Consider the following 13,446-nt stretch of genomic DNA (forward strand, 5'->3'; position numbering starts at 1 on the left):
TCCACCATCTACATTTGGGCTCCTGTTTCTATGGGAAATGTGGTATAGCAGTGGTCATTACCTGCCACCATCACCTCCATACTAGGATCCTCAGCAGGGCAAGGAGCAGCCACTGGACTGCCACAGGATTAAGGCCCTTGATTTCCTACATATTCATGGTCTAGTGTCAGTGTTGTGTGTATCCCAGAAGTTACATCCCTAAAATCCTCTGCTTTAGTTATTTCTATCCTAAGATATAACTATCATGTCACCACCACCTCTCAATATGGATTCTGGAAGACTATCAGGAAGAGTCGATGAGGCAAACTCAGCCGGTGACTCTATACCAGGCATTGTCAGTGCATTTAACTGACTCGAGATTGCTCTTTAATTAAACACATTTTCCATAACTACTTACATGCAGTAGTGACTCTGGGTGTGCCTCTACTTCACCATTTTGCTTTCTCCTTTCTGCATAGAGACAGACCAGCTCTTTTCCATTACACTTACTTTACCTGAGGTCTCCTCTGTTTTTCATCTTTTGGCATAGATAGCACTATATCTGCTATATATGTGCTAGAGGATATCTTGGAAGGTAGTATCACCCCTGGCTAAGGCTAATGATTCCTGTGCTCCCTATTTTCCATTCTCATCACACCACAGGTGTCCTCTCTATCACCCCAGGGACCAGCAGAGACTCAGCATCTGAGCTGCTGGTGGATCTGCTTCTGAAAGCTTTTCAGATAAACCAGCATCTTCCTGCCTTCCAGCTTAGAAGTTGAGTCTACACCTTTCCAGTAGCAGTTAGTTCTTCAGACTTTCAAGCTTATCAGCAGCTACCAAACAGTTACCTTTGCAAGGCTGCAGAAACTGCAGACCCTGTGTCTTTCTGGCCTCGGCATCCAGCACACATGCTGCTCTTCTGGCAGATAATGCTGCTGCTCCTGCACACATCAGGCTTTCCTGGGATCCGTGCCTTAGGGCAGCGCCTGAGCAGGAGCTGAGTGAGCAGCTGCTGAGGGTCTGGGCCTCATTTCTGCTGTTGCTTCATTGTTTCCTGGCTTGATTCAGACTGGCGCTGCATACAGTGAGCAATCTAGGACTGAATCTGCATTTTCCCTTCGGAACCCTTTGAGATGCAGAGCAGTGAGTTTGCAGAAGACAGCACTAGATGGTGCAGTCACACCAGTGCAACCACCAAAGCATCCAGGCTGGCTGTCCGGCTGCCTTTCACAGGGGCAGGCACTGCGTACTCCAAACAGAATTTCCATACCAGCATTCCTATACTGAAAGGCTACACTGGAAAGCCAAAGGGGGGCAGAAAGGTCTCTCGCAGCCTTGCCTTGCAGCATGCTTGTCCCAGAGAGCAGAGCCCTTTGCAGAGTGGGCCACAGGGCACTGAAAACCCCAAGTCCCAAGGCTTGCAGGGATAGGTACACAAGGGGGAATCTTTTTTCATCTTCATTGATGATTAAATAATTTTGTTATACTGTTGCACCTCCCATGCAGGGCAGACCAGAAGGAAGCTGATGCCTTGGTGTCACTCAGCCATTCAGAAGGCACATTCAGATGACACTTTCACTGCCCTGACCTGCCCTTGCCCTCAGCATCTTGGTGAGGACACTGTACTATGGGAACACTTGCAGGAGAGCTTGGGATGAGTATCTGTCTTTCCCAATGTAAGCAATTTGAGGTAATGATAGATAGGGAGGGAGGGACAGAGGGAAGGAGGGAAGTAAAGAAAGAAAGAGAGAGAGAAAGAAAGAAAGAAAGAGAGAGAGAAAGAAAGAAAGAAAGAAAGAGAGAAAGAAAGAAAGAAAGAAAGAAAGAAAGAAAGAAAGAAAGAAAGAAAGAAAGAAAGGGAGAAAGAAAGAAAGAAAGAAAGAAAGAAAGAAAGAAAGAGAAAAAGAAAGAAAGAAAGAAAGAAAGAGAGAGAGAAAGAGAAAAAGAAAGAAAGAAAGAGAGAGAGAAAGAGAGAAAGAGAGAAAGAAAGAAAGAGAGAGAGAAAAAGAAAGAAAGAAAGAAAGAAAGAAAGAAAGAAAGAAAGAAAGAAAGAAAGAAAGAAAGAAAGAAAGAAAAAGAAAGAAAGAAAGAAAGAGAGAAAGAAAGAAAGAAAGAAAGAAAGAAAGAAAGAAAGAAAGAAAGAAAGAAAGAAAGAAAGAAAGAAAGAGAAAGAAGGAAAGAAAGAAAGAAAGAAAGAAAGAAAGAAAGAAAGAAAGAAAGAAAGAAAGAAAGAAAGAAAGAAAGAAAGAAAGAGAAAGATACATATGTATGTAGGAAGGAATATATGGGAATAGATGTTCTGAAGGATAAGAGATAGAGCTGGAGATTTTCCTGAACTCCAGGATACGTCACTGTTCCTGAAATTTTTGCTTCTGAGGGGAAAGGGACGCCTTTCTTTGGATCTAAGCATCCAGTTCCTGCAGGAAGAGGTGGTGGAAGCAGAAGAAGGTGTTGAGGTGCAGCAAAGAATGGTGTCCTTACTGAGCAGCCCCTGGAATGCTGAGGTGTGACAGGTTCCCCCAGCTCTGAGTAAGGAGAACAGGATGGGAAGGGATTATAGCCTGAAGGGAGTGTTTTGTGTCCCCTACACTCTGTCGGCAGCCCTGCTGGGAGTGAGCCAGGAGCTGACAGGCAGGTGGCAGAGAAACTTCAGCAGGGTGTAAACACCAGTACTTCCCTCACACGCTGTGTTCCAGCTGCCCCAGAGCAGTGCAAGGCCAAGGGGAAGTAAGTGGTCTTCAGCATCACCCTTCCCAGTGATGGGAGTGCAGCTTTTGCACTTCCCTGTCCCACCATCCAGAGAGGAGAAATAGCGTGTGTCCCGCCAGTGGAAGGGTACATGTATGCACGCATGCACACATAGAATATACAAACATCCAGCTGCTCCTCCAGCCCAGAGCACTGCCTTCAGAGGTTAAGAGAAATGTTAATTCTCCAGGCATCACAACTACTACTCCCTCTTGCCTAAAAAAAACCCCACAGAGTATCTTCTCCCTTTAGGGACCCTTTGTTGCCATAGTTTGCTTACATTTTGAGTTCACAATAGAATCAAAAAGAGGTATAGATTTTTCACTGGAACATTGAAACAATACAACCTCAGCACTGCATATTTGACGGTTTATTTTAAGGTCTATTGAGCTGAAGAGTCATTAATGTTTCAGTCTAGCTCATTTAAAATTCAAACAATAATGTTCTAAACTTTAGTCTATGTCCTATATCTAGAATAGGAGCCAGTTAGAGGGGTTTGGTGTCTCCCTTTCTATTACTTAAGAAAACAAGTAACAAGGGGAAATAAATGGGCTGCACTGAACTTTACACTAAACAGATCATAATTAGTTGTCACCCCCCACCACCTCCTTCTACAGAAAGGAAAAACACTAGCTAAACAGCATCTTTGGTTCGTTGCTAAGTGTTACTTTAAAGATAAGTTCATATCTTTAAAGCAAAGCTATTCTTACTTTGAATGTTCACATGTATGAATATATTCTTTAAAAAGGACTTTGTCACAGAGATGCCACTGTGTCTGTAAAGCCTCTATCTGCTGCAGTTAAGTATTTATTGATGGACTTTATTTGTTATAAAGCTAGTTTTCTCTCCACTGTGTACGGAGTGAGCTCACTTAATTTAGTGGTTCCATTCTTAGGTTTTGATGGGTTTTGTTTTGTGTGGGCTTTTGGGGAGATGGGTGGAGGTCATTTTTTTAATGATGGGTGTTTGTACATATGAATGAGTAGTTTAGAATATTTCTGCCTGGAGGAACAGTCCAGGCTTGAGTTCTGGAAAAGCACATTGGGTTAAAATGCAGTTGGCTTGATGCCAAAGAGTATAAGATTTCAGTACATAAAAATGTAAGCTGTATAGCCAGTATGGTGTAATTCCTGGCTACAGGACAAAAGGTAGAGAATAAGAAACAAGATCCCACCTTTCCCCTTCCATTTCCCATTTGTATGTGCAGGGGAGGATCCACAACCCCCAGGAAGCTTTCACTCTTTGCATGCCATCCTTCTACCCCTGCTACTCTGGAGGAGCTATTTTTCTTTCTTGTGTTACTGTAAACAGGTCCCAAATTAATGTTCAATAAAAGGCCTCACTTTTTTTCAAGTCATTTCAATCTTTTTCTGTTTCGCAACTGACTGTGGAGCCTCTCAGATTTTCTTCTAATGCCAAGTTTGTCATGATATACAGTTTCGTTTCCAGTAATCTTACATCACTTGGTGCATGTTTGTCTCTTCTCCTGCAGGCTTCCAACTGTGCTCGTCTGTTTCCCTGCATGTTGTCAGTACCACTCACTGCCACTTTCTTGCTTATTGTACTTTGCCACTAAATGAGGACAATTAATCAATACCTTACATAATTTACAACTCAAATTCAAGAGATGTTACATTATTTTTTCAGCGATGTGGCGAGGTTTTTTGTTGCTACAGTATGAAATAGAATTATAATGGGTTGGTTTGCCTTAGCACATCATCACTGTGCTCTGGTACATTAGCCATAACCAATAATAGGATGTTTTGAAGTTTTAAGCAAAATTGTCTCTCCTGCTTAGATTGTACAGTTTGATGTTCCCCAGTGACCTATGCTCTTAATAGGAAAGTGAAAACAAAATGTGATGTCTTTTATTGGAAATATAAATAGCTAATGAATAACAGGAATGTCCAGAGCTTTGAGATGTATCAAAAATTATTACAGAAATAAATACCGTGTCTGTTCTTTCCATGAGCAACTACTGGTTATGAGTGAAAGAAAATAAAACTGTAATTTCAATGTAATCGATATGCTGCCATAGTGAATATGAGCCTACTTCTAACAATCAATGTCAATGCTGGTTTAAAGGCTTTGTCTGGGTTTTTTTTTTTAATTACTGATTCTTTTTAATGAAGAACTGTAAGCAATACACTCAGCCTTTGCCACACTATTTGTACTGATGCAGGTTCCTCCACTGCATCTGTGAGGCATTAACTTCCTCTACAGTGGGGAGGAGAGAGGATGTATGAGCCTGAATCCAATTGCAGGATCAAGACAGATTATGAAAAAATCCAATAAAAGCATTACCCCAGCAGGAAGACTTGTGCCAAAGAGAATAGTGCTATTTTCAAGATTGTTCAGCAAATATTCTAGTTTAGAAGAGTTCATGTCAACTCCAGAATAATGGGCAGGTCGTATTTGTCTTTGTAATTCTTAGTTGCTCTCATGAAATGATAGTGAAAATACCATCCTGGTGTTTTCATATTTGGCCTAAGGAAAGTTTCCTGTGAATAAACACCCACAATGCAGCCTGGGACTGTGGGGAAGTGACCTTTCCAGTCATCATGTCAAACAGTCTGGCCAATATTTCCCCTTTTCCCTAACTTCCCCACACACAGCTTTCCCTCAGAGCTGTAAGTAACCCTCCAGCCTCCTTTACTTTAGCGAAAACTTCCCATCCCAGGGCAGACTCCTCCCAGGCTTGCCTTCCTCCCTTGAGGTCTTGCCAGTGGGTCTCTATACACACAAGGTGAGCAGAGCACCAGTGGCTGGGGACAGATGCACAAGCATGGGAAACTCACACTCGTTCCTGATGCAGTATGGAGCAGAGGCAGCCCAGGACTCTGGATTGCCTTGGGTCTGTGCCTGGAGCTACTTGGCCCTACCCAGGTAGCTAAACTCAAAGATCAACTAAGCATCACCTCTCTTTCTGTCTGTCTTTTAGTCTGTGAGCCTCATGTCTGCCACTTGAAAGGTGAGAGGGAGAGGTGTTAGTACAGGCGGTTGTGTGTTCATGGTTGGACTTGATAATCTTAGAGGTCTTTTCTAATGTAAATAAAGGTTTTCTGCTTCATACAGCTGTTTCTATGGGAAATGGCAGGCACTGCTGAGTACATCGTGCCAGCCCTGGGACTGTCTGCTGAAAATCTCCTAGAAATTATATTAAAAGTTCTCAGGGATCCTGCTTACTAAGCAGAGAGACAGATAGCTCAAGCAGGGCAGAGGAGGCACCTACACTGCAAGGATGAGGGTACACAGAAGATGGTGATAAGAGGACAGTTGCACCAGGGAGGAGTCAAGGATTGCTGTCAAGCTGCTTCCCAAAGGTTTCTTGGGATGTCTTCCTTTCAGGACAGCAACTGGTTTGTAAACTTGCAAATTTTACAATTTCCTTCTTGTTTAGCTGCTTAGAGGAAAAGGCATCTTGCTGTTTATTCTTTCTATTATGGGGCCTTTGTAGGAGAGGCAGGGACATATCTGTAGGTTAGATTACGAGGAGAGGGTCAAGCTGCTGCAGGACTTGACACAGAGACCATCCCAAGAAGCAGCTCCCATGGCATATTGATCTTCTGCTTCCTTCATTTCATCATATCACCAGTCCCAGCACCAAAGACTGATGCATGCGGTTTTTTTCAAGCTCTGGAAACAGATGTCATTCCCAAGGAAGAACAGGAGACACTTCTTAAAACTGTTCTTCCAATTCTAAAGACCTGCTATTATTTTTTTAAGAGGATATTGGAGCCTTTTACTACACCCTTATCTTTCATTCTTACCTCTGTAAAGACTAAATTTAGCGTCCCACTAGAAATGACATCGGTCATTTAAATGACTGGTAAGATAGCGTCCATCTTGTTAGCAGCATCTTAAAATGTTCACAGAGCTAAGAGTCACCCACTTTTATGACATCTTATCCATCTCCCTGAAATCAGGACTCCAAATCCTGTGCAGCCAATCCTACCGACCTTCTGCTCCACATTATTCCTCATTCCAAACCACACCGTTCCTTGCAGGGCCATCAGCCTCCTCAGGCCTGCTCCCCTCCCATGGAGCAGCGTGAATGACAAACATCCAGCCTTTTGCATTCAGATATTACTATCTCAGGAATCCTCTCTCCCTTTGGCATGGTGCCTGCCCATCCCCAGGCACTTGCTGTATCCAAGCTGTGCAGGTTCCTCAATGAACACAGCTGCCTCCCATATGCTCTGGATGTGAATGGGAAAGCCAGATCCTCTTACATAGGTTGAGTTAACAGGCAGGATACTTGAGCTATTGCCATTAAAATAGCATTACAAAAGAGAAAACAGCACGCAAACCTGTGAGAGTCTTCACCCCCAATCTCTACTTTGATGCCTGTTTAGGGACTTCATTTTAACCAGTAACAGGATAGCATAAATGCTTAAACCTTGCAAAAGGACAGGCAGAGGTTGCGTGCCTTGAGCACAATGTCTAGTGGGAGATGCTGGTTTAATCTATACCTCCAGATGCCACAGCTGGGGAGTGAGAACCATTGCCTGCTGATGCAAAATGAAAGCAAGGAGAGGGACAGGTATCCTGTAGTGTTTTGAAATCCCTGCATTTGCTGTGACCAGTGAAGGTAAGTATTTGCAGGTATTTGATTTAGCACCTTAGCTGAGATAGGAAGATTAGATGTGTAGCTTTACAAAAATAGTTCAGGTGTGAACCTATGAAAGTCTTTTGAGTTACAAATGCTGCTAAACATCCTTAGCCATAGAACATAGATGGCTAGAAAGATTTCATGTCTGAAGTCCAAAATCTGTGAATTTAAATCACAAGCACATCCAGACATTCGGTGCCCTGAGGAGTATACCCCAGCTATGCAGAAGCTGGGGAACCTAGAAAATGCCACTTAGGAGCCTCAGGTCCTTAATCTACTACTCTGTGCCAAATCTGTTGTAGATATTCATGTCGTTGTTTTGTTGGGTTTCTTTTTATTCTTCAGTTACACTGGAAAAGCGTATGATTTAAGTTTTTCATTTTGGCTCACTGAATACTGTTACCTATCTTGAATTTGATGGACTTCTTTTCCTTCAAGGTCTTCTGAAGTATCTTATTCTCACTACTTCTTCTGAAATATGCATCTTTTATAGAAACTTACAATCAAATTGCAGCTGAATTCTGTAATTAGTTCCATTAGTTCACATCAAAAGTGGAACATCAGTCAACAAAAAAAGAACTGTCAGGAGCAAATCTAACTCCTAAGATGAAGCAATTATCAGAAAGTAATTTACAGTAAGCAAGCTGAAGAAAACACCACATACACACATTAGAACAAATTTGTAGTTGTATTTTATTTGATCAATGAAAATCTACCTTAAAAACACAAGATCAGATTTGGTAACCCAGTACATTGGATTAGAGAAAGCTTCAAGCTCTTCAGCACAAGCCAGAAGCCACAGTCTCAAATGAGAGTTTCAGAGGCCAAAGGAATATACGGGAACAAAATAGTATCTCTATGTGGAGGCATGCTCCTTGCACCATTAGCGTGGTTTCGGGTGCAGCGCTTTTTTAGCTATCAGTTATAAGAAGCAGCTTTTCTATTTGTCTTATAGTTAAGTTTGTTGCATTGCTTACCTAGGCCCTGGATTAGTGGAGTAAACAGGCAAGTTTAAGCACTCACCTGTGCAATTACTACCAACAGACAATTTACATCGTGGTAAAGCTAGCTTTATTTAAAGGAGGTTCAGACAAGAGTTAACTTTACATATTATTAACAGCTTTGGAGCTACAAACGTAAGAATCAGGATCACACAGGTCATGCTATTGTTATTTCATTTTGCCTGCTGCAGTTATTGCAATATGGCTTAATGTACATAGGTATACAATTTGTACAAATTCAGCCAAGTTTGCACTTGTGAGGTGTTACTAAGAGCATGATTAACTTGCAAGTCAGCTTAAACCTGTGGAAACCAGTTGAGGTTGCTGGAATTGCCCAAAGCTAAGGGGAAAAGCTGCTGCTAACCATGGACAGAGATAGACTGGATTGGTTGGAACCACCTTGTTCAGCTTTAAATATTTATATAATTTGCTCTGAGGTAAGGAAAAATCTTTTGATGCTTCCACGCAGGGCAGCACCAGATGGTGCAATCACACCAGTGCAATCAGTCACATTGCTTGCTGTATGTGCAGCCTCGAGGAGCATTAGTACACTAAAAGTTGTTTTTATAATAAATTACTATACAGGTAGGATAGTGAGTTATTGTTTAACTTGATGGGCATCAGTTTCACGAAGTGCCATCTGTAACCTTCTGGAAATCAGAGCTGAAAGTACAAACTTGTACCCCGTGTTTGATTTTAATGTAAACAACAGAGAGTACCAACTCCTGTTGGGAACAGAAATCCCAGAACTATCAGTCTTGGGGCTTTGTTCCATCATTAAATCACCCAACTCATTCTGCTCTACAGCTGTTGTCAGTCCAATCCACCTCACATGGAAGTTTTAAAAATCTCACCATCCAAAGGTCTCATCAACTTTTTGCAGTCCAAGGTAGAATTCACCACCAAGCCCTTACCCTCATTCCTATTCCTCCCTCTGTAAAAATAGGAAATTGATAGGGCAGGGAGGATTTTGGAAAATGTGGTGGTGGGAAAGAGGTTTAGGCAGGGGCTGGAAAAGGGGGAAGATTGAATGTAGGAAGGATGTTAGACCATGTAGGTGTGGCTAAAGGCTTGATGTTGGATGGGGCAATGACCAGAAATGAGCAGTCTTGGAAATGAGAGGGACATGATTTGAGGGATGTGGTACTGCTGAGGTTGCTACATGAGCAAGAGTGCAGGGAAATGATAAGTCTGGAGGGTTCCCAGAAACCAGGGAAGACTGGAAGTAGAAGTGGTTGGTGGATCTGACACAGGTCAGGGCTCTCCTTTCGTCTTTAGAGATATCATAGTTCTACATTAAAATCAGAACTGGGTTTATGATATATGTATAAATATTCAAAGCAAGACAGCCAAAGTTTGTGAGAGATTTTACAAGGGGAAAAACCTGGAATAATAAATAGGAAACTACATGTTATCAATTTCCACTCCAATGGTATCAATTTCCTGTCCAGGCTACTCTACAAAATTCATTTAAGGGTACACCTAAATAGTACAGAAGTATCATAGTTCTACATTAAAATCAGAACTGGGCTTAAGACGTACATATAAATATTCAGCACATTACAGTCCAGTCCTGACACCTGAAGTCTGGAACAGAAGAAGGGTATTCTCGACCTCTTTCCAAGCTACATTGTAGAAGTAATTTCTGACCAAATCACGCCTGCATAAATACAGCTGAAGGATGGATAGAGATACCTGAATGGGACTGAAAGGCAGCAACCTTGAGCATCTGGCTCAAGAATCTGTGCATAATCCAGTTCCTGCTGTTTGATAAAGACACATCTGCTACTTGGCTAAAGTCTCACGTGTTCTCATCAGTCAGACCTCCTCTTCCCCCTCACACACAAGTTGAGCAGCATCTATAGCCACTTGTAGGTGAAATCAAGGCAGCTACGGAAGATGTGGGGAGTAAGGGAGGTGACAGAAAGAAGGTAGGATGATTCAGGGATGAGTGAAGGGATTCAAGGAGATTGGACGGACAGGACACATGTTAAGTGAGGGGACTGTAGTCACCATGGCACAAATTTTAGTGGTCTGTCCATTCACTCAGTTGTGCATCTGCAGTCTAAATGGTATATTTGGGGCAGAGGCAAATGACCTTTGAATGGAACACACATGTGGGAATAGCCAACATTAAAGGCATTGTTTTTTTTTAATAGAAATGAAAAAAAGGTGAGGTCTTCAAAAGAACAGATGCTAGCATCCGAGAATAAAGAGTAGCAAATAAAGCTCCTGGTTTTGTCGCAGGATTGTCAGTTGTTCTCTAGGACTGGCAACTCTCCAAATGCCACATGGATGCTTAGCACATCTGAAAGAAAGACAACAGTAAAAAAAGCTTTATTAATGGCTACTTACTGTCTCAAGAATATCTTATTTTCCCAAGCAGTTCTCAAAGATAGAGATAAGGGTCTCGTGACTTAGTTAAGCAATTGCAGTAAATGTCCTAGAGAGAAACTATACCTACCATTTCTAATACGGATTTCACTGGAGCACAAAGAACCTTGGTACACGAGGCACTCCAGGTTTATCATGGAAGGCAACACTAACATCTTTTAGGATTTTAATAAGAGCGGTTTTAGAGAGGAAGTGTGTTTGCCGATCAAATCCCATACACTAAGCACGTGCCATACGAGTGCATATCTAGAAAAAGTGGAAACCATGTTTTCTATCTCTCAGAAATATCACCCTTAACTACAGACCAAATTAAAGACCATTAAAGCAAGAGTGGCTATACAGAAAAGAAACAAGGTGTTGAGTAGCCAGAGAGAGAGGCAGCAAAGTGAGAAATAAAAAAAACAATTAGAGACACAATAGTTTTAGAGACCCCCAAAACTATTTTGGTATTGAAAGAAATAGCTGGCTAAAAATGTTACTTACATTCAAGGCCTCAGGAACCACTGAGTTCTGACTTTGTGGACTATCACAAGATGTTCCTTCTTGGCAGCTATCATCCTCCCACGACTGCGTTTTCCCATCTTCCGCTGGTGGGTGGTGTTCTTCCTTGCTTTCTTTGCATGTTTGCTGACCTGTATGTTGGTCTGGGATTTCCATAATCCGCCCAACCTCTTTCTCTCTTAATTGTGGTGGATGTATGTCTAGGGGGTCTTTGGTTGAATCTTCAACACTAGAACTAAGTACATCAGATTTCTGAAGTCTCACACTTTCCCTTGAACTGTCTTCAGGGCTAGTCACAGCTGTTAAAGAACTCTGACTTTGTCCATCTTTCAGCACCTCAGAAGTTAACAAGATGTCTTTTGTTTTTTCTACAGTTGCATGAATTTCTGCAGAATCTGTGAAGGTAACAGTTTTCACTATTCTTGATTGCTGGAGCTCTTGTTCTTTAGTCCATCCCTCTTCCTCTTTTACTAGGAGTTGATGATCCACCTGCGTACTTTCCAGAAGCTCAGGTATATTTGTATTTGATGGGCTTTTCCCTGTGGATTTAGTGCACTGCTCTGACTCTAAGGCAGCTGACTCTTCTGTTTCTGCAAGTTTGTGAACAGCCGTCTGGATGGCATTCAATACGATTTTCGTACTCTGTGACTCTATAGTCACAGACTGAAAAATATCTTTCTCAAATTCCGTGTCGGTGAGAGACAGGCTGTCGCTTAGGAGAATACCATTTTGTTCAGGTTGCCCTGTACTCTGGGGCCTCTCTTGCTCCTCTGGTATTCCATTGATGGAAGCAGGAGTTACTTGAGGCTCAGGTACTTCTGCGCTACCAAGCTCTGCAGTCCCACAGCCTGAAGAGTCAACAATAGTAACTGGGACCTCTTCAGAAGCCATTTGCTCTGGTGTGGTTGCCAAGGACTGCACAGTTTCAGCTGTCGTGTCTGTGTGTGCTATGTTTCCTGCCACGACACGCTCTTCAATTGCTGCTGCAGCTGCTACAGGCACTTTCAGAGCCTCCAAGCTTTCAGCTTGTTGGATGGCTGAGTCAGAGCCTACTTCTTGCACAGTTACAACCTCTTGCTGGACAGCACTTGAACATTCATCACCTCCCACAGCTTCCTGTTTTCCAGATTCAAATACTTCTTTGGTTGTTTCAATTGATTGGTCTTTTCTGTTATCTTCTTTCTGAAACTCTTCATAGTTGGAGGTTTCTACAATTTCTTGTTCTTTTTTCACAGTCTCTTTTTCAGCTAAGCTGCCTAGTGTCTCACATTCCTTAGGACTTATATCAGTAAGGACAGTGCTTCCATTATCAGTGATACTCGAGGTTGTTGATGCCAACTTAGATAGGCTGTCTGCTTCAATCTGTGTGGGTACCTCAGTGACAGTGGTATCACTCTCTAAATGTGTTTCAGTTTCAAGCACAGCATCTTCCATTTTACCACCTTCAGTTTCATCACTCTGGGAGGGAGGTTCAGGTGTTTTTTCTCTGCATTGTGGCTCTAGGATGGGCACAGATTCTGTTACTGTAATCTCCCTGTCAGCCCCATCCTTCACACTTTGTTCAGCATTTGCAGCTGGTTCTGAGCCAACTGTTTCCAAAGAAAGGACAGAAGTTTTTGCCTCCTCCTGCAGAGGAACCTCAGTAACAGTGACTTCTGTGCTTTTTACTCCAAGGAGCACACCATCATCTTCCTCTTCCTCTCCCTGGGCAGATGGCCTGCTAGGAGCTCCTTTACTACAAGCTTGGTCTTGTGGGTCTAAGTCAGGAATTTCATCTTGTCTGCCAGGTTTAACGAGGACCACAGTAGCAACTGCTTCTGTGCACTCTGGTCCCACAGTGAGGGTCTTGTCGTCTCCTTCCAGCTGCACAGGCTCTTCTGCTGTAAGCTCCAAGGCAGAGGTTTCATCCTGTGGAGAATTTCAACAGAGCTATGAAAAACAGTACGAGCACAGAGTGACCAAGAACATTCTGGGTGAAAAAGCACCAGAAGAAATGACTTGAGGTGTGGGAGTACGGGAAGAGCATGAGGTGATGACCCTGGGATTAGTGGGTGACCAAGATCTCAGCTACATTCAGCTTCTCAGGACACACAGCTCATTAAACAAAGGGCAGCCTAAAGCAAAGGAAAACCAATAGCACTTGAAACATAGACGAGGCCAGGAAGATGGTGGGGAGGTAAGGAAAAAGGTAGGAACACATCTGCCCAC

The 13,446-nt window shown here is 42.6% G+C and overlaps 1 protein-coding gene across 2 annotated transcripts in view; it reads right to left on the reverse strand.

Annotated features, from left to right (window-relative positions):
• Window positions 1-8,017: 8,017 nt before the first annotated feature.
• The window catches only part of AKAP12 (A-kinase anchoring protein 12), a 31,691-nt gene continuing 26,262 nt past the window's right edge, over window positions 8,018-13,446 (reverse strand). For both annotated transcript variants that reach the window (XM_054063133.1, XM_054063134.1), the window contains 2 exons: window positions 11,221-13,146; window positions 8,018-10,651 (listed from right to left, as the gene is read on the reverse strand). In XM_054063133.1, the coding sequence (XP_053919108.1) occupies window positions 10,643-10,651; window positions 11,221-13,146 (1,935 nt within the window). In that variant the 3' untranslated portion in view covers window positions 8,018-10,642. The remainder of the gene's footprint in view (window positions 10,652-11,220; window positions 13,147-13,446) is intronic.

The sequence above is a fragment of the Cuculus canorus genome, chromosome 3 (assembly GCF_017976375.1).
Source record: "Cuculus canorus isolate bCucCan1 chromosome 3, bCucCan1.pri, whole genome shotgun sequence".
NCBI classification, from domain to species: domain Eukaryota; kingdom Metazoa; phylum Chordata; class Aves; order Cuculiformes; family Cuculidae; genus Cuculus; species Cuculus canorus.